The 22,085-nt window shown below is 42.2% G+C and overlaps 1 protein-coding gene across 4 annotated transcripts in view; it reads left to right on the top strand.

The window, feature by feature from the left end:
• The window catches only part of Satb2 (SATB homeobox 2), a 175,892-nt gene that overhangs the window by 111,661 nt on the left and 42,146 nt on the right, over positions 1-22,085 (top strand). For all 4 annotated transcript variants that reach the window (XM_021652329.2, XM_060368375.1, XM_021652335.2 and 1 more), the window contains 2 exons: positions 11,371-11,583; positions 15,710-15,865. In XM_021652329.2, the coding sequence (XP_021508004.1) occupies positions 11,371-11,583; positions 15,710-15,865 (369 nt within the window). The remainder of the gene's footprint in view (positions 1-11,370; positions 11,584-15,709; positions 15,866-22,085) is intronic.

Here is a 22,085-nt window from a genome sequence, read left to right as displayed (position 1 = left end):
CCTGCTAACTTCAGTTTAATGAAAATCTGTGGGCATTTATCAGAGGTCTCCCCAGAGAAGCAGTGTAAGTCCTCTGGCCTTATCTGATAGAGAACAGGACCCTGAAAATCCTGTGGGGACTCATTTGATTGACCTGTCCTCATTGGACTACTTTTCATTTTTTATGAGACTTTGCAAAAAAAAAAAAAAAAAAAAATCTGCAGTTTACTCATCAAAGCTACATCATTTGAAGAAACTTAAGACCAGGGTCATAAATACAATTTATGAAGTCACTCAGCAACTGGAGAATGTTTTCAGCAGATTGGAAAATTAGATTGAATGATGTATCAGAAAATATAGCAGGAAGGCCAGCTGCTGAAAATGCAAACGCCCTTGTATGATTTGAGCTTTATTTATACACAGTGTTTGGAATATATTCATGCCCCTAACTGTTAGGGCTAAAATTTCTAAAGAAATTGCTAAACATTAGGATCTAAGGCAACACCGTCAGAAAGAAAGGGATATATAGCAACTACAGGAAACCCTTAGCTCCAGAATCTCAGGTGTCTTAGTGTGAGTCACTTTTGGAGGAGGCAGAAATTGTCTTTTAATTTTATTGTATGATTTACACATATTGTTAGCCAGAGATGGGTGTGATTTAATTATACGCTGCAGTTTATATTTGTGTAAAGCTTCACCTCCAGGATAGTCACATCGGTCGTCAGCTGACATAGTGTCAGTCGTGATTATTTCTCAGTATCTAGTTGAGATCCAGGCGCTTTGCAAGTCATGGACCACAGTGTAACTCAAGGGCCTTGACTCCATGGTCCAGTGAGCTGGTTATAAAATAATAAGGAAACATGCAAGAAAAAGGAAGTCCACTCCCTGAAAGGTGGGCTGGAAATATAAAATGCTGCACATCAGGCATGAACATGATATTGAGTTTTGAAGTAAATAATATACCCTCTTTTGACTTCAGAACATTAAATTAATAAAGTAGGGAGAGATGGCCTTGCTTACTTCATAAAATAGTCTTTCATTTCAAAATCACTGGCTTGAATTCTCAGATTTAAAGATTGTAATAATATTAATATCTCCCAAGATAGCAGTGTCTCGAAGTTATTGGATGGCACGAGGGGGTGGCTCTCCAGATAGCAATCGTGTTTTAGCACCTCCCACACACATAAAGAATATTGTTAATTAGCACTTTTTAGGAAACCTCAGTCCAAAAGCATGGCCTGGTTAGATCAAGGACTGCACTGCACAGGCTCAGGGCTCATTCTGTGTGTGCCTTTGGTCAAGGGAGGTTGATTCAGCAAGTAGAAACCTATACAACCCAACCCCCTCTCCAGTCTACCTGAAATAGGAAATGTAGGTAACAGAGGATGGAAATATTCCATTTTCCTCTTCTTTCAGAAAACAGACTCAGAGTAAGCCAGCGTGATGCCCTGTTTCTACTATCCCCGACCCATTGCCTTACAAGTCAGTCACTGGACTCCTTGTGGAAAATCGGAATTTTCCATGACTAGAAAATAGGAGATCCCATTTTGGCAATAATTTTGTAAGTCATGTTTTACCATTGTCTACCAAGGACAGTTCCACTCATTTCACATAGAGAGCGAATCTCCACCTTGAGTGTTTCTATCTGCCTCCCCTGAAGATATCTTAGTAAAATCCTGGATTTCTGCTGTGAGCATCCGTTGTTGTATTCTCTAACTAATCTTAAAGTCCTAGGTCATATTTTACATATTTGTAAAAAGGTCACCAAGGAAATGGAAACACCGGCCTTTGTTCTCATTACTTTTACATTTCGTCATTGTTTAGTCAATAAACATTCCAACAACAGTCTTCCTTTCATGGCCATTGATCGATATGAGGATCAGTCAGCTAGGGGCTAAGTGTGTGTTTGTTCATATAAAATGAATTAACTTTTAGAGCCCAGAAATACTATGGCATAAATATAACTATCAGTTTGAAATAAGTTGAACATTTCCAAGCAATTTCAATCTCTCTCTAATTTTTTTTGTGCCAAAAATGATCACTATAGACTGTACCGTCTACTTCTGAACTTTTCTTACCCACCACCATGTCCATCTGGCAGACACATGCTTGTGCACACATCACGCCTGTCTCTAGCTCTATGTATTTCTAAAGCAAAATCATCATTAAAAAGAAAAAAAGATCTTATAAAATCATATTCATACTATAATTGAAACACTTGGATATTTTCTAATTTCTAGAATTCCAGTTCATTATAAAAGTTGATTTTGATCTATGAAATCAACTGTCTGATCCACTAGTAACTGTGCCCCATGTTTAAATGATGGTATAGATTAAGGCTTCTTTTAAATTATTTCCGTGTTACATAGGGAAAGAAAGTTACTTAGCTTTCTGAAGTATACAGCTTATATCTTGGTGGCTGCTGTTTTTGAGACAGTGTCTCATATAGCTCAGACTGTCCATGAACATGCTAAGTATCTGCCCATGGCCTTGAACGCTGAATCCTCCTGCCTCTATCTCCCAAATTCTGGAATTACAGGCTCGTGCCATCATATCCAACCATAATTTCTATCTCCAATTTCTCTGGAAAAACTCATGTAACCATTGTGCTTTATATAATTATTACCCTTCTTTACATTTTCCTCTATATCCTAAATAATTTTAATTATCTCATCACCTAAAAGTTATTGTTTATATTTCTGCATTGGGTATGAGAAAATATTTAGCAAGATAATAGCTGACATACTTTGAATATTCAAAGCTTTAGATTTAAAATAAGAACCATATTTGAACATGTTCTGTTCATTTTCACATTTTACAGGTACTTGTTATCTGGAAGCTATGCTAGGCATCACACAATAGCTGGCATTCAGTGAACTCTTGGTTCACATCTGTACTCATATTAGCGCCGTAGAGAACCTTGTGAGGGAAGTAGAATTACTTCAATTTTACAGGTGATGCAATCTTCCCTAGGGAGAACAATTGATTAGTGTCCAATCAGAGTCCAGGTTTGAACCTAGGAAGCCGAAATCAGAGCCTCTGTCATAACCTCTTCATTCTCCATCATAGAGATGAAAGACTCAATCCTCAAGGTGGTTCAAGCAGTACACACATCTTCAACCCCATGATTCTGTTATGGAGTATACGAGCCCTCGTCTTACATGATTCTAGGCAGGACCAGGTGCTTTTGATCCTGGGGGAATAAGAGCCAACACATGAATCTTACAGCCCAGAAGAGCATAGTACTGTGGTGTTGCAGGACAGCCCCTGCTACCACAATGCTTTACCTACCTCTCAAAGCATCTGCTATATCTGAGACAGAAATACTCAGTACACGTACTTTTGGTTTTGTTTTGTATATGGAAGGCATTAATGTTGCTAATGTTGTGATAAAATAGCCAAACTAGTAAATGTGGGGAGTGGGTTATCAACAGCTATTTCATAGAACATTCGTGGAAAGGAGGGATAACCAGGGCCTGGAACATTATGGATGAGATAACTATGATACCTGGAACTTACAGTGTGGTTGAAGCCCTGTCTGTGTCCAGAACTGAGTGCATCACTGACAAAGTGTTTCCAAGAAGAACCTGCTAATTCCTCTGCTTTTGCTATTTGGTGCTAATGTGCTTAGAAAAGGTTGGCTTTGAATGTCCTTGCATGGCCCTTTCATAATATTTATCACTTCCTAAAGGCAAGATGGAGCAAAGAGCATGGAAGAGTGATGTGGGACTGTGGGACTGTGGGACTGTCCAGCAAATATGTCTGCCATTACATAGGTCTTGTAGGTTAAAAATGGCAGCCATGACAAGAACTGGGACGCGGCTGTTCCTCTATTGGGCATGCCCGCCTGTAACTTGGTCAGGGAAGTTCTGTTTGAGAGAGCACGGGCTCTTCTGGGTTTAAGAATGTTCTGCTTCTGCTGTACCCATTCATCTTGTGTTGCACATGGAATGTATTCTTATGTGTCACATACTGTGGTCAAGTTCTGTTGGACGCGCTGGGAAGATTTCTCACGACACAAGTATTTCCTTTATAAGTTGCAGGCTTAAGGTGTATGACGTTCTAAGGTATAGAAGGTTCTAAAGTGGGATTTGCATGGTGCCCCACCCCCAGTGACTTTATATGATGGGAGGAAGATAATTTCTATAGTGGCCAATGTAAAGGACGGTGAGAGGTCAATGTGAGATGCGCCTCAGTCCCAAGAAGGGCTATCTATGTGCAGATACTTAGCCTTGTAATGCTTTGAATGATACCGCTTTGTCCTGTAACTGTTAGTTTCACAAGTGCACTTGTATCTGCAGACTACATTAATTCCCTTCAGATGTTCAATCCTATCTAACCCATCCTACAAAAGAAGACATGCATAGGCTGTCTCTCCCAATAAAGAAATATTGTAATAAAAGAGATTTTATTAAGCTAATGCAATAACGACATTTTCTTTGAGGATTTAGCACATCATTTTTAATAATAAAAATCAAATTGCCATTGTTGTGCCCAGTATCCATTTTATTCAAATCATACTAAGTACTTTGGCTTCATGGCTCAGCAGAGCTCTGGGAGTTGAGAGTGGGGTGAATATTTTTAGCATTGCACAAATGAATTTCAACAGCCAGAACCATAGTACAGTTGTAGATTGTGGGAAACCTATTCTATTTGTAAACAGAGGAAGAAATGCCTCCTTGCATCTAGGAGGAAATAAGAATGAGAGAAATAGCTCCATAAGGTAGGTCAGCTTGTAAATGGTGGATTCCAGGAGGCCCCACTGACATGCTTCACTGCTCTGTCTTACTCAGAGGGAACTTCTGATATTTTGAGTTTGCTATGTGGATTCAGAGTAGGAATCTGACTTTACCTGGCTTCTTAAAAGGGCCCCAATATTAATCAGTTAGATAATGATAATAGTAATAATAATAATAGTAAAAAGTGATAGGTCTCCGATATTAACTGGTTGTATAATGATAATAATAGTAAAAATAATAACAATAATAATATTCTCTTGTTACCTCAACACAGACATCATAGCTGTATGAGAGTTAAGGCTGATAAAAGCCTGGAGAAGGGATAGTGGAATATGAGCATCACAAAGAGGGCCTTCCCCCCTCTTCATATTCAAGGGGAGTTGTCATAGGCAGGTCATAGTCTCCAGGGTGTGTGGAAGAGTGGCCCAAGTTTCTGGAAAAGCCTCTGTCTCATTTCTATCATGTTAATCTGAAAATATGGGAGTGAGCCTACAGGTTTTTTTTTTTTTACATCTTGCTATTGGCCATGACATCATTTGCTTCGAACAATGTGCCATTGTAAACATATTTTTTCTGATTCACTGTGATATATTCTTAACTCATACATTTTCAAAAGTATTGTCACTTCATTTCTGGAGAGCTTTGCCATTAAATACTTCACGTAATATAGTCGTCTATCTCAGAATTAATGACAAAAGCCTGCCGTGAGGAAATAGGGCTTGTGTTTCCTGACACCACCGGTCTATGTATTCCCACAGTAGTGTGCACTGTGTGAATTTCCCTGGAGCTCACAGCTCAGCAGAGCATGTGAGGGGCCAAGAGGACCTTCTCATACCCGCCCTTGTCAGATCGGATCACGGTGCTTTCAGACTCTGTTGTAAAGGGCCCGGGAGATGTTTCTTTGGATTGAGTTACCTCCGTCTGTTGGAATAACACACGAACACCACAAGTTGCCTTTTTTGTCTTCCATTTCAACGGCCACAAGCAGCCACGTATGTAATTTATAGGAATGGAAACGGCCTCCAGCTAGTTTGATTCTTAGACAAACACCAGGCTTTGGCTCCTCCACTTTCCCCCTACACACCTGGTGTATATCACTTTAAAAAATAAATTATGCCTCATTAAATTACAATTAAGTGGAATCATGATCATTTGTTTTTCTGGAAGGAAGATGTTTTGCATATTGAAAGCCTAATTTGTTGCAGGTGACAAAAAGGCTGAGCAGATTATCTAATATCGCTTCATTTTGGGGGCAGTGTCTGCTTCTTGGTGTGTGTATACATCATTACTTCCAGAGCTTATTAATGTGCATGGTCATTTTCACTTCAGAATGTCCTACAGCTCTGGATCAGCTTGTCACCCAAGAAAACCAACCTCCTTTGGTCATCTGGAGAAAACATGGCCTCTTTTCTTTCAGATTTCTTTTGCATTCCTTCCCCTTCCTGGCAGTACCATTATCTTTCCCTGCAGGTGCTACTCATATTCAAAGCTCCAGTTAGACCCTTCTTCAGCCCCTCCACAGCCAGCAATATGGCTGCTTATTTTGAAGCAAGATGATACTAAGCAGTCTTTTGAATTTATGATTTTTGTCACTTTCCCCTTGTCTCCTTTTCCTTCTCCTCTCCTCTCCTTTCTGGTCCTCTCCCTGATCCTCTTTTTACTCTTCCCCAGCACTCTTTCTGCCTGCCTTTCCTTGTTCCTATTTGGGACAGGGTCTCAGTGCTTGATCTCATCTTTGACCTCATTATCCTTCTGCCTCATAAATGCTGAGCTCACTGGTGTGCGAGTGTGCACCACCACACTCAGCCAGCACTTTTTACAGAGCGCTCCTGTGAAACCTTCCTCCCGCCATGCAGAAAACTCTTTGGAAGCAGAATCTTTCTCTTTTTTTGGTCTTCTCACTCCTCCCTGATCTTTTTACCAACTCATAATAAGGAAGGAATTGATGGAGCTGCTGGTCTTTGGGACAGTTATACCAATTTGGGGGTTCCCTAGACAGTGGAGGGTAGATATCTGGCTTAGGGTTTCCATAGATTTTTTCCCCCTGTGACTGACTCTAGAAAGTTACCGAAAGTTTGAAAACTACATCTAAATATACCTGTTAAGATCCAGCCACCAGTCCTGCCTTGCCCTGTGGGGGTCTGTGCAATCTTAAAACTGAAAACTTAGGCCAGGCGGGTGTGTGTTCTCTTCAGGATTGAAAGCTCATTTGTTAGCTGTCCCTGAGAAGGGGACAAGACTAGTGTAGAAGCTTGAGAGTCCCTTGTGATAATGCTTACCACACCTCTCCAAGTATCAGTGTGTATCCTGCAAACTAGCATAAGAAAGACTGTATCAGCTGGGGCAGCATTGAAACGGAAAGCTCAGCAACAAATGCAGTCCATTCAGTGTTACTCACAAGTGCCGTTTTACAACAGACAAAATAAGAGCAGGAATTTCTTTTGCTTTAAAAATCACTTCACTTTCTTCCTTTTATCTTTGAAGAGAGCCTGTATTAAGAGGCAAACCGCCGCATTTACAATTTGTTGTCTTGTACTTTGAATTATTTTGACTTTAGTGAGTTCCTTCCCAACCCTGTCTGTTCTCTGCTGGTGCTAGCAGTGTCTGCAGAGCTTGTAAACTACCCCATTGATGAGCCATGAGGCTATTTTTGGCTAAACCTCTTTTTTCCCAGTGAATTAGCACACCAAGACACTATTGTGCAGGGTTTGTGCACTTTGTGGTAACCTGTGCCCTCGTAGGCAGCGTGTTTCCTTGTCTTCTGAAAGAAGGGTAACAGCAGTGAGGAAACTGTTATGTCTCCCTGGAGGAGGGTCTATTGCCTACAATGAGGCAAGTACTTACTGGCCATTTTACTCAGTACTGGCAGTATATTTTAATATGATTGGTGATATGAAAGTTTAATAAGCAACATTCTGGTTAATTTATTAATTCCTTTTCATGACCTTCCTACTGATAGAAGTGCATCTTTTTATTTTTTTTCCTTCGCAGCGTCCAGGTGCCACACCACATTCTCTGTTTCTCAGACTGCATAATGGCAATGTCCAAGTGACACCTCCTGCTTGGCTGGTTGATAATTAAAATGCCAGATGACATAGTAGCAAAAGCTTTAGAAATATTTATGTGAGATAAATTATTAATTTATGTTCCATTCAAGACAGATTCAATATGATAAACATTTACTCATCTTGATAATTAGTGGGCGGTGGGGCAGTTTCTGTGGGGGTTGAGAGTTAGGCTGTACGTTTTGGTGTGTGTGTGTGTGTGTGTGTGTGTGTGTGTGACTGGTGATTTTCTACTAACTGAATTCACTTTACATGTATGTCTACAGAATTTAGACCACACTTTTAAAACCTTAGTTTACAAGTAGTCAAAGGCACATAAATAAAAATATCAGAACAAAACAGCTAAGGTCTTGTTCACTCCTGTTAGTCACTTGCTATTAAAATGTCCCCAGTGAAAAGAATGCACTTTGGGACCACTGCCATGATGATGGGAGTTGAGGTGAAGGATTCGGAGCAATGTTGTAATCTTCTGGAGCCTGTATATGAAGGTGACACTGGCCAAGCCTGCTCATTTGATACTGTATCTGCAATTAGGTAAATTACTAGAGGAAAGCAATGTATTCCACCAGCCACTTAAAACACAAACGCTGTATGTCTTTTGCTTCAGCAGTGGTGCTGACCAGCAGCCATCCTCAAGGGTGCTCTGTATTTGTTGCCCTGAGAGATGGGTGAATTTTCCAAGAAGGCTGTCTAGCACGTGACAGATGTAGAACAAGGATCCTAGGCAGTTTCATAGTAAGAGAACATAAAGTAAACTCAAGAAACAAATAAAAACGCTCCATAATTTTTAATGACTTCTTTGTTGTTATTTGGGAACCTATCAACATAATTTTTAGGTATGGTGCATTCGAACAGTCTCTATCTATCTATCTATCTATCTATCTATCTATCTAGTTATACATATATAACTATTTCCTATGTAAAAGCCTTTGCTGTAATCTACTATGTGACTCATGAAAATAACTTCATGGAGGAAGAAAAAGTTAAACTCTGCCTTGGAGATATATTATAATCAGAGTAAGTATCTCCATGATAACCCTGAAGCTTCTTTATTATAATACTGATGGTAGGTTTTGGAGAGAGAAGAGAGTGGGGTTGAGGCAGAAAACGAACTCATTCTTTTTGTGCATGATTCATCATGAAAGAAAGCTCAGAAAATATCAATCTTTGTATCTTACTGACTTTTGGAAATTGGAAGCAATTTAAAATCCACTTCCTTTTCTCATATTAATTTAGAGATCTTTTTTTTTTTAAAGAAAGTCTTTGAAGCAAACCCATTATGTATATTTCAGGTTGCTCCGCTAAAATGTGAAGTAGGGCAACCCAAGCCACAACTGACTCTTAATTTCAGAAAGAGAATCGATTCATGGAATGCAGAACACTTTCCTGGAAGACAGTCGCCTCACTTGTTGCTTCTAAAAGCATGCCATGAGGGCTGAATTTTCTTCTCATCATGTTAGCAGCAGGATATTTTTACACACACCACTTACCTTGCCCTTTCCTTGAGCACATATGTGCATGCACACATACTAACTAGCACGCACGTGTGTGCACACACACACACACACGTTTCTTTTACCTCTATTATATAGTATGTTTTATCCTTATTCACATTCTCACCCCAAACAAACACTGTGTGCTTCCTAGCTATATGTGTATGGGCACTTCTCCCAAGTATCAGGATTCCTCTAATTCAGGTAAGGTGACCCCCAAGTGCAGAGCTGGCAGATGGCATACCACTGGTAGTTCTCTTGCAGTGTAGTTGCTTTATGTGATTTTTTAAAAAATATTAGGTTTTATGTGACTGTGTGTATGTATGTGGTATGTGTGTGTGTGTGTATGTGGTGTGTGTGTGTGCACCCAGGCATGTGCATGCATGCATACATGCATGCATGGCAGTGGGGGTCAGGATAGCTTGCAGGGGTCAGTTCTCTCCTCCTACCATGTAAGTCCCAGGAACTGAACCAAAGTCATAAGGCAAGCACCCTTACCCACTGAACCATCCTGCCAGCCCTTATGTGATGTGATGTCCTGAGTGACGATTGCACTTCCTTAAAATGTTGATAACGGCGTGATGTGCACCCCGATGAGTGGCATTTCCCACACCACATTGCAATACACTAATTTATATTGAAATGCCCACTGTAACCTGCAGACTTCTGACCTGCCAAAGAAGAGTTCTCACATCCACTGCTGCTTTACACGTGAGCCGCGTCTCGTGCATTTATCCTAATTCCCCTCAGTGCAGACATCTTTGGCACCGGCAGCGCTTCACTGCAGTTCATAGCAGTGACTTTTCATGACTAGAGTCGCCCCATCTGCTCAGAGCGACAGGATTAACATCTTAGCTCCTCCCTGGGGAACAGTCCTAAACCCTGATCTCACAGGGCCCTGCGAAGGGATGTCATCTGAGAGTATGAAACGGTGCCTCTGCGCACTAAGCCAACAATTGCGCGGAGCGGTAGTGGATCTACCTCTGCCCTGACATCACTCTAGCTCTGTGGTTCTTAGCCTTCCTAATGCTGCCACCCTTCCGTACAGCTGCTCACGCTGGGGTGACCCCCAACCATAGCTGTAATTCTGCTACTGTTATGAATCGCATATCATGATATGCAGGGAAAGGGTCATTGGACCCCCAGTGGGGTCGAGACTCACAGGTGGAGACCGCTGCTCTGGCTCGTCTCCTGTATCCTCGTAGGCCGTGCCGCTTTACCAGAGTATTGGCAAAATCTCTGTGAATTCTGTGTCATTAGAACACACAAAAACACTGCGTCTAAAGCTCTCTGATTTGGTTGAGTCACACATTCAGAAAGCATCAGAGCCGAGCCACATTGCAGTTAGCGCATGCGCAGGTCCTTAGCCAATGTGACCACATTTTCATCCCTTGAGAGATCAGAGCGTCCCCACAAGACTACCCCTCAAAAGTCTGAGGTGTCTTGTACCCCTGAAACCTTAACTATCGTGTGTGAAGGCTGAGAAGTTATCAGAGAGGTGACAGATTACAGCCATTTGCTTACTTTTTTTTTTTCTTAAACTTTTCATCTTCCCCCTGCCTTTGCCCTAGGAAACATCTATGTTGAAATCAGTGGCCGGTCATACACAAATTCAGCCAAAGTTGTTGTTTTTTTTTTTTTTTTAAATCGATGTAAATCTCCCATGCTGTTTAAATGTCGGAACTAAATTTACCAAACTTGGCAGATTTGTAAAGCTAAGCAGGACTGCCAAGAGTTCCCAGTTTCAAGCAGAGAGAGTTCTAACAGCTCCTGAAATACTTGCAGGAGGCACCTGGTGGTAATTGCAGTTCCACATTTCCTCCGGAGCGCCTACCTTGCTCGCTGGCATTGCCGCGCGGAGGATTATTACAGCGATGATGAGGTGGCAGAATACAAGTCCTAAAATAAGGCACAGCCCCGGAAAGGGAGCACATTCCCACAGACTCCTCCCGGGCCCACAGGAATTAGGCATGTTCCCGGTATCCTCTCAAGCCGGTTATGCCAAACAGAGGGGCAGTAGGGCGGAGGGTGGAACCCATCCTTGTAAACCTGCAGACTTGACTTTGCCTGTCTCTCCCCCCCACCCCCAACCAGGGATTACTGTCAGAGATACTGCGCAAGGAAGAGGACCCCAGGACCGCGTCTCAGTCTCTCCTGGTCAACCTGAGGGCCATGCAGAACTTCCTCAATCTGCCGGAAGTGGAGCGCGATCGCATTTACCAGGACGAGCGGGAGCGGAGCATGAACCCCAATGTGAGCATGGTCTCCTCTGCCTCAAGCAGCCCCAGCTCCTCCCGAACCCCACAGGTGAGCTGTCCGCTCCACACTTCACTCACAGACCCATTGCCTCAGGGCCACTCTGTTTTCTCTTGAAAACCAACAAGGTCAAACAAAGGCTATGGCCTTTGGCTGTATCACGCTGCGATCCCATGCCTACGGTATTCCTTTTCCTTCAGCAAAATCCCATTCTTCCTTATAAGCAGGTGAGGGGGACAGGGCAGGAGTAGGTGGGGGTGCGCTCCTATCCGTTGATGCAGTTTCAGAAGAAGTGGGGGTTGGGTGGAAGCTGAGTTTGTGTAACAAGCACTTTGTTCCCCTTAAATTGCTTTTTCTCTTCAGTGTCGGGGGTAGATCGTTGAGGGCAAGAAAAGCTGCTGTAAGCAGTTCAGAAAGACAAAATGGAGGGCTGGAGACATGGCTCAGCAGTTCAGATTGGTTATTACTTTTGTTTGTTACTACAGCTCCAGGAGGATCCAGTCCCTCCTTGGTTTCCTTGGGCACCTGCACTCGTGTGCACCTAGCCCCCCTCCTCCCCATTAAAAATAAAATAAGAACGTTTTAAAAATAGAGATACAGTGGAAAAGTTTAATGTGTAGGGAGTGCAGTAGCTGGGCTAGAGCCAAGGATGTTGGTGACTGGAGGCCCCAGTTTTTGTCACTCCTAGGATTTGGGGACTTCCGGTTTTCCTATCTACGCATTTCTTACGCGTTCAGAACTCAGGTAGGCAGGGTCAGGTGCAAGCCACTTCTTTCCTACTGCCTACTCCCCCTGCTTTGCTGACACAGAGAAAACCATCCCATTCTCTGGGATCCATAAATTCTGAGTGCTGGTTCTCAAAGCCATCCAGCAAGTCGGCATATACCCGTTTGTGCAAAACGGGAAACTGAGCACTTCAAAATAAAAGGTTGCTTTGCCCAGATACCGTAGGTTTCGTCTTACTAGTTTGTTTTCTGAGCAGTTCCCAGAAGCTGATTAAACACAGAGTCAGAACTTTATTCTGTTATTAGAGTATTAGAGCCGTCACAAGGATATCATCATTTTCTTCCCACATATCTTGATTGCATATTTTTGCACCCTACAGTAGATCTGTAACTGAAGGTCATTTTCTGTCATGCCCTGCCGAACTGCATTACCCTTTAGTCTTTAGTAAGTTATGAGTCATATCTGTTGTTAAAGTCTCCATCGCTTACTTTGGGCATGTACAACCAAGCCTTTTAATTTATTTCTTTTTAAATATCAGGGAGTACACAGTGGACTGTTGTTGGGACATTGGTAATTTGCACTATTCACTGCTAGTGAATTCATTAGTATTTTTTGTATGTTTAGAGGCTGTTCAGCCATTATTGGAGAGTCTAGCCATATTTCCTACTACATGTCCCTTTCTCCAGGAAGGCTGTGCCACTAGGTCTTGTTAGGAAACAGCACAGATCAGCCCGTTTTGGTTTTGGTGTTTTTGCAATATTTTCCTAACAAGTTTGTATCTTCAGCACCTTTTGCGAGACTTCCAAGGTGTGTCAGGCTTAATATGGCTTCACATGATGGCAATGTTTTTCTTTTTTGTTTTTGTTTTTGTCTGAATTGGAATCCCATCCTGAAATTTTATAGGTAAAGGTTCCCCTCGGGAACCCTTAATTTTACAGTTTTCTGATTTCTGAAAATACATATGAAATATTCAGACATACTTTTGAGGATTATAGTGCCCGAGCCATGTCTGTACATTTTATTCTAGATCTGCTGCTGAAGGCTAGGAAAAAGAGAGTTATTAGAATCTTTCAAACACTTCATGCATACCTATGTACCCATGTATTTAATTTCTTTCTGACGTGTCTCAGTAATAAAAATGCTTTGTACAAACAACAACAGCAGAAAACCAGGAAACAGTGACACGTGCCTGCAATCACAGCCCTTAGGAGGTAAAATAAAAGCGGGAGGGTCAGAAATTCAAGGTTAATAGTTACAAAGCAAGTTCAAGGCCAGCATAAACTACATGAGGCCCTGATTACAACTGGAAAAAAAAAATGATGCAAATTCCCATAGAGGAATTGAGGTTGGATGTGAGTGAGAACCACACAGCCCTCCCTTGGAGCCAGTAACTTTGTACACACAGGCAGCTTTACACACATCCTTCTCTATACCCCCCAAGTACTTGATTATCAGTTTAACAATACATTGAACACATTTCAGATTTGAAATTAAACCTCCAGTCATTTCTTGTAATCCCTCAGCGGCCAAGTGTCCTTCAGTGTTCTTGGTAACAAGATGACCCAGGAGGAAAGTAGCCATTTACTCAATAGTGGCACAGCATGTACTATGAACGTTTTGCATGAATCCATCATCACCATTTTGTGGTGATGCTCTTATGTTTCCAATGAGGAAACAGGCTTCTATGGAAGTTAGTTCCCATGGCTGAGTGGTAGAGTGGGGATTGGAACTGTAGTCGTACTGATGCCAGAATCCAGAATCTTCCCACGTACTCTGGTTATCACTTGGATTTAGCCAAGTGATGAGTTAAGGCATGAGGTAAGATAACGAAGGTGGTGACAACAGCTAAGAAATGCTATAGCCTTCGCTTAATAAGGAGAACACAGTGGGAGAACTGGGGATTTTGAGGGAAAAAAAAAAGAGAGAGAACTTCTCGAAGAAGCTAGAGGCTTGGCCTGTCTGGGAAGAAGACACTTGCCAGTACAGCTTCTCTTGTGTGGGAGTGGAGTAGCAGAGTAGAACCAAGGCTCTGGAGTCTGAACTGCCTGGGTTCATGGTGTTCATTGATGACCCCTACTATTGCACGACCTTTATACCAAGCTAAGACCACTTCCATTTTAGAGCCTTTACCTGCAAATAAAAATGCTGACACCTCACTGTTGGATTTTTTTTTTTCTACAAGAGTTACAAGGATAAAACAGAAGTTAACAGTCTTCCTAGGGGGCCTGGCACACAGAAGCCCATAAATTACACTCACAATGACTTGGCAGTAACCAGCAAAGAATTTGGGATGGGGAGGGCAAAGAAAGATGGCAAGTGCCACCGTGCTCTCTCAGGAATCCAAGCCTCCATGGGAACTTAGAGCAGGCAAACCAGGCTTGTGACAGCCCCACGTCTCAAATGTGTGAGGTCTTCTCTCAGACCTGCATAGTGCCAGACTAGGGGAGGGCAGCTCAGAGCATCAACATAGGGAAAGCTGCGCTTGGCAGTCATCATTCTTATTACGGGCTCTTAGAGTGAGTGAGGAGGAAAAGAACCAAACTTAGGCCCATTTAGTCATCAGTGCCCACGTACCCAAGGGAAAGGATGAACTTGTCCCTGAGTTTAGGAAATCAGCTTGGACCTTCCAGGTAGGCAGCTTCGGGATCAGACCAAGCAACGGCTCTCCGGCAGTCTTCTGGACCCAGTTGACTCAGATGTCTTAGGCTATTCCTACCCCAGGAAGCACAACACCTTCTGCATTGTCCTTCATTTGTCTCTGAAGCTAATGGGAAATCATTCAATTAAAACGAGCGTGGCAGAATGCATAAAACCACAATATGAGTTTAAGAAAATGAAAACTGCGCATGGAAGGCATCTGAAGCCGAGTTTTATGAAATGAAATTTTGTTTCATTTCCAGTGATTTCCTAGGTGAAATTAGGTAACTGTCTGGGTAGCATAATGATGGGGTAATGATGGGAACTGCACATACTCAAATAACATACATGAAGCCTTAATAAAGGATGAGAGGTACTCACGGGAGTGCATTAAATTGAGTAATAATTTATTATTTAGAGACCTCTACCCATTTACTCAGTTTTTTTTTTTTTTCTTGAAGAATTGGCCCTTCTGTAAGTTGTGCCATTTTTACAAAGGAAAAGGTGAGCGTGTTTTGTGCGCTTGCTTGCGGATAGATGGCATATTTTGGGGCTCAGGGTGGCTTTCCTACCTGTGAGCTACCAGGACACTGTGAGAGGAAACAGGAGCTGACAGGATTCTGAATGTCCTATAGGAATGCATTGCAATTATTTCCAATCACAATTAACCTGATTAGAATAATGGACAGGAAGTGTCCCTCTGTAGCTAATGTGGTTTGGCATCAGCTGACTGAAACCCTCTGATAATTTCTGCACAGATGGTTGCTCTGAATGCAGCACTTTTTAAATTATTATTTCCATGGTCTCTTGGTAGGCCAAAACCTCGACACCGACAACAGACCTTCCTATTAAGGTGGACGGCGCCAACGTCAACATCACAGCTGCCATTTATGACGAGATCCAACAGGAGATGAAAAGGGCCAAGGTGTCTCAAGCCCTGTTTGCCAAAGTGGCTGCAAACAAAAGTCAGGTGAGTGATTTTTTAAAAGAGCAAAATGGAGGGCTGGGACTGCTCTCCCTCACCTCCAATAAAAACACATCTGTTTTTCTAATAATAATAACAATAATAAGCCCTGGGGAGCCCATCTTGTTGTGCCTTCTGCCCCATGGCTTTGCGGCAACTCCCTCTGGACTTCAGAGCAGAGACAATGCCAAAACCTGGCCTCAGTCTCTTAAATAACAATTTGATAGTAAAGAATCAGGGTTGAACTATTTCTCTTCTTATGCAAAGCTTCCTGCAGTCATTGAAAACATTTTTTTCTGTTTCTTGGGAAATGGATTTTTTTTTTTTTTAAATTAAAGAAAATTTAGCCTGTGTATAACAGCCCCTTCCTCCAGACCCGTTTAGAGCAGGGCTCATCGCCTTCCTATTCCCACCAGGGCAAAGACTGACTTTGCTATAATAACCGCTTTTGCCCATCCCCAGAGACACCTTGTGATTGTCAGGTGTTTCGATCACGTATGGAATACAGTTGTTTTTCCAGGAGAAAACACATGTGGGGGTTCCAGAATAAGTGCTAAAATCTTTTAACAGAAAAACATAGATGCTTCTCCAGTAAAAGCGTTGAGCGTCAGGGCTGCGGGACGTGTGCAATGCTCAGGGGAAAGTGGCTCACAGATGCTTGGCTTCCGTTCCGAAAGCAGCAACAGTTGATGGGCTCTACGCCTCTGCCTCAGGTTGTTTAAGGGGGCGGCTTCCGGGTTAGGTCTGCTTGAGGAGAAGCAGTTAAGACAGGGTAGAAGGGATGGAAGTTAGCTGCAGTGTAATTTTGAGAGTCCTTCGATTTTGAGCTTTGCATGACAAATGCTTTCATTCCTACATATGCAAATGGTAAAGTGGTCCCTACCCTCTCCCTAACAGATCTGCTGTGTGCTATAGTTTCTACAGTGTGTGCTAGTCTACTGAGTTCCTACTGTGTGCTATAGTACTAAGTTCCTACTGTGTGTCATAGCACTAAATTACAGGGTGTCACATTTTATTAAACAAGAAGGAGTTCGATAAAAATTAAGTTTTAAAAATGATTAATGTTATGTTTCTACTAATTGTTTGCAGATAAACTTTTTTTTTTGACCTGCAGTTTTACGGGAACTTACCTTCAGTTTTTAATAAAGAGAGAGAATACCAAAGGAGTTTGAAGAGGATTGAAATGTTCCATTTCCTTTCTCAGTTTCCATGTAGTCATTCTTCCAAATGTCTCCGACTCCCTTCCTCAATAAAACAAGTGAACTAAGTTTGCTAAGATATGTCTAACCATAGGATGAAAATGCTTGAAAAGAAAACACTGTAGAGCGTCCCTAAACTGTTAAACGCATAAAAGTCCCATGTACCACATGGCAAAATATAATGAGAGTTGGAGCTGTTAAGCGAAGAAGCTGTTAAATGCTAACGCCACTTGGCAAAACTACTGTGCATTTAATGGTTTTCCACTGGGTAATAAGGGACATATGTGTGAATGTGCAGTGGGTGTAAAAGCTGCACAATTGGTTTTGCAAACCTGACCCTCACTTGTGTCCTGACGCAGATCTGAAAGTCTCACTTGGTCCTTCTTTTATAAGCATGTTAAACTATGAACCGAAAACCAGAGTCTGAGAGCTCTACTGAAGGACCGCAAGCTCCCCGCTGAGGTGGCGCCATGGATGTCGGAATTAGCAAGGTCTTCTTCAGTCTCCCTGAATTATTTCAGGTGGCTGATGGAGAACCGTGTTTGCCAACTGGCAGTTACCAATTTCGAGGCCTCGCCGAGAAATCAGTAGTCCTGATTTCCTAGAGTCTAGAAAAGGGGTTCTGAGGATTAATATTCCAAAAGATGGAATTGAGCATAAGGGGGGATGAGATACTTGGAAGTCTTCTCTCTCTCTCTCTCTCTCTCTCTCTCTCTCTTTATCTGAAGAATGGTCTCTTTTTAATTTTTGGACAGAGAACTCTATTACAAATGGCTGACCAGATAAGTGTTTCAGGAATGATGTTTCTAAAATATGGGCCTGCCCAATAAGATAGCTTCAAAGACAGTTCGGCATAAAAGATAATCCCACCCTGGAAGCAGGAGGATTCACCTAACAGCAGACTCAATTGCTTGATTTGGCACACATATTCAGTGTTCCTTTATAATGTGGGCATGGCTCTGAGCCAGATTTTTACCTCTCCGTGATGCGGGGTGCACACGCCCATTTCTTTGGGTTTCAAGAAGCGAGAGAACAAAGCAGTTCTCCTCCTTTCTGTCATTACCTTCTCTCCTCTTATTTTTCTCTGGAGGGCTTGGGAGTTCTTAGGGTGACTGGGGAGATAAATGCCTCTCCAGGGCTTTCAATTCATATAGAGGTCAAATTAGCGAAATTGTTGATTAGGAACTCTTTAAGAACTGGAGGAGACTGGGAGCCTGGAAGTTTAGGTATGGGTAGCAATCCTCCCCTTCATTAGAAGTTAACTTTAAAATAGAGCCGAATTGCCTAGTAGACCCATTCACCCTTTGGTATGAGTTGCTGTAATCAGTTATTAAAGACAGTGGTGAACACCACCCTGTATGCTGAGGAAGGAAAAGATGGAGGCTGCTGGGTTAAAGGAATGGTGATCAGGAAACAACAGGGACCCAGAGGGAGTAAAATGGCACTTGCAGGATGTCCTCCCACCCAGGGTTGAAGACTCCCAGGGATCCTGGAATGCTCACACCCACATCTCCTCTAGCCTGGGAGCTGCTGCAGCTATAAACCAGGAGGATGCAGTTGGGAGGGTCTTCTCCCCAGTGCAAGGGCAGAGGAGGAGGCAGGACTGTGAGCCCTCTGTAGCTAGGGAGGGGGGAGGAGTTTCTAGATTCAGGGAAAAGTTCTCCTGTCTTATTCCCGTAAAACCTATGTTCTGCACCTGAGTGGGTTCCAGGGTGTTCATTCTGCATGTTAGTGGGTTGCAGTGTGCTCTATGCTTCACATGGACTAGGAGTAAGTAGATTCTCTATATTGACCTTTATGCCATACTAATATGTTTCTATTACAAATGTGTATTCTGAGTTTTCAACTAACAGCCTAACAAATTGTAGTTTGATTTGCCTGTTTATTTTCTTAGATTTGTGTCTTCCTCCCACCAATTCAAGTTGATTTTTATGTGGCATAAGGGTCCACTGTCATTCTTCTAGATATGGAGATCTAGTTTTCTGGAACACTTTCTAATGATTGATTGGTTAGTTGGCTGGCTGATTCATAGGGTCTCAGTACATAGCTGGCCTTGAACTCTCTATCCCACTAACCTTCCATATCCCCATTGGGTCTTTTTGGTGTCCTAGTTGAAAAAAAAATGTTGTGTATATTTGGACTTATTTTCCAGCCCTCTGTTCTGTTTCATGATCCTATGGGTTTATGTTTGCAACAGTCTGCAGTTTTGACTACTATAGCTTTGTAACAAAAGTTTGTTCATTCATTGGAGATACTGAAGATCAACCCCAGGGCCCTGTGTGCAGCAGGCAAGTGCTTTATCACTGAGGTATGGCCTTAGCTCCTGTAGTAGAATCTTAAATCAGGAACTCTGATGCCTCTGGCTTTTGGCTCTTTGGAGATTTTTATTTTTTTAGTTCCTTACAAATTTAGAGTTTGTTTCGCTACTTCTATGATGAATGCATTTGAAAGTTGTTTGCTTGTTTGTTTCCTGGTCCCAGAGATTGAATTGAGGTCTCATGTTTGCCAAGGAGGCTTCAACCACTGAGCTACTCTTCACACCAACCATTAGGGTTTTCTCAGGGATTTTATGGAACATATTTATTGCTTTGAGTAGTGTAGACATTTAAAAAGTATGTCATAGTTCTTGTAATAAAGGCAATATTTTCATGTGGGAGAGTAAACATATAAAATTAATTTTTTTTTTTTAGTTTCACTATTGTAGTTTCTTAGCCTTTATGTTACACGAGTCTAAATGTTGCCATTTTGTATACATTCAGAAGAAATGATTTAACATCATTTTATGATTCCCTTTTGGGGATAGCATCCTTGGGAGAGTGTTGGAAATATATACGTGGCTGTGCTGATTTTTTCTGTGGTGGTGTGGCAAGTGCCGGGAAGCGTGGGCCAGAAGGTACCACGTATGAGATGAGTTGGTGTCAGTCTCAGGGCTCTTGGTTTTGTTTTGCCGCTTACACTCAGCAGATGTGGTTAAAATAGCGAGGGTGCTTTGCCTGTACAAGGGTCTCTGAGACAGCCCCTCCGGGAGCACACTCTGCTCTTGTCAGGTTGGGTACACATGCAACAATTCAGTCGCTCTATTCAGCAACGAAGACCGCCCAAGCGATGTATGTGGAAATCACCCCTCACTGTTAGGCCCGTGAAAGTGGTTCCTGAAAACCACAGCAGGAGGGCAGTGAGCACAGGATTGCCCACACATCGAGGTGGCCCTCTGGTTGTCAAGCTTCCTTCTCTTGGCATGACCTGATGGAATGAGAACCTATTGCAAACATTCCTGGAGGGTTTGTTTTGATAGCAACCTCGTAATGAGGAAATGTCTTCATTTTATCTCTCTGTTTATGGTATAAAACTAGTGTGGGTTTATTTGTTCTTATTGTTTAATGGTATTGTCAGCTAATGAAAACTGATCATAGGTCTCATGAATTTCTTAAAATTGGAATGTCTTTAAAGTCTGTCCTGGTTTTAAGCGCGCTCTCTCTCTCTCCACTGTATTTTGAGTTGAGATATTTTGCCTGTTTATGGTGTAGTTCCTTTGGAAATGAGGGTGTGACTTTGAAGCAAATCTGGCTTTCCTTTTAAAGGCTCTTCTCTGAACTCTCACAAGCCCTGTTATGCCATGGTTCTTCCAGAGAAGAACATGGGTGCCTATGAGTGCTTCCGGCAATGTTGCTATGGAAACTGTTGTGTTATTTTCATAGGGTCAGGACAAGGAGGAAGCAAGCTAAGGGCCTAGGCTATGTTGTGTGAGTGAGCATCTGCCAGCAGCCCTACCCCCTTCAAATTGTGCGCCACTGTTAGCTTGCCACCATGGAGTCCGTGCCCTGCTTTAGCACAAGGTTTCCCCAGGTTGTTTTGTCTCTGTGCATGTCCCTGCCTTCCTGAGTTCTGGAGGAAGTTTGCCTAACAGAAAGTCTAACATGTTTGAACCTCAAGTGAGGGGTGTGGTGGAAGCGTCATGGTGGTCTTTTGTGTGATGTCGTAGTATGACACATTTTGCTACTAATACGTGTCTAGTATGAGTGGAAACTACAAGGTTTCACATTTACTCTTTTGTACACATATGGATGACTTTTTTTATGTTGTTGTACCCATATACAACATGTATATACATTTACACAATATGTATGTATATACATTTGCACAAAACAGCAAAGTAACTCTCCATTGCTTGTGTAATTGAGCAGATTCCCATGTATTTCTGGCAATAGAGGCAGCACGTTTTTCATGTCATCCCCTCTTGATTTGAGCCCTGCACAGCAGAGGTTAAAGAATTGTTCTGAAACAAAATTTTCATTACTCTCAATTACAGACTCAATCTCTGTAAACACATCCACAGAAATGTGAGAGATAGGCGTAAGGCATCCCAGAGAAAGCTGAAAATTGTTCCCCATGAAAATTCAGCTTAGGGCTTAGTATACAATTTTGGACACTAGAAAAAGCAGCCGATCGTTTGCACTTACTTGCCTCATACAAGGTAGACCGTAATTAACCTTGAACTGTAACCAAATGCTCAGTACATTCCTTTTTTGGGGGGGAGGGTGTCGTTTAGATGACATTCTCAGCAGAGATTCACTGAAGCCCTTGACAGGTCTCCCTGTATTTAGCCTCTTATCTATTTCAGCTTTCTTGATTAGGTTCTCTTGAATCATTAGGGGGGTTATTTATTTTAATAGACACTTATTGGATTCACGAAAAGAGAATTCAGTGACGAAGAAACAAGAGCAGAATATTATCTGGCTCATTTCACACTTCAGGAGAGTCTCAACCAGCTGAAGAGAAACCCTTTCACAGTTACAAAAGTTTGTTTGGGGACTTTCTGTGCTTCCATTTAGAAAGCGAACCGTCTGTGGTTAATAATACGAATTTTCCTTTAAGACACTCGGAAAACATTCCCTTTTGGTTACATATGCTGACATTTTCTGTATCGAAGATGTGGGTGAGGAAATGGCCTGTTACATTTCTTCAGCAAGAAGCTTGAGTCACTCGGAGGAACTGTTCATTTGCTGCGTTTCCCATTCATTAGAGTT

The sequence above is a fragment of the Meriones unguiculatus genome, chromosome 15 (genome assembly GCF_030254825.1).
Source record: "Meriones unguiculatus strain TT.TT164.6M chromosome 15, Bangor_MerUng_6.1, whole genome shotgun sequence".
NCBI classification, from domain to species: Eukaryota; Metazoa; Chordata; class Mammalia; order Rodentia; family Muridae; genus Meriones; species Meriones unguiculatus.
Note: the sequence above shows the minus strand (reverse complement) of the source record. Positions and strands in the feature narration are given on the sequence as shown.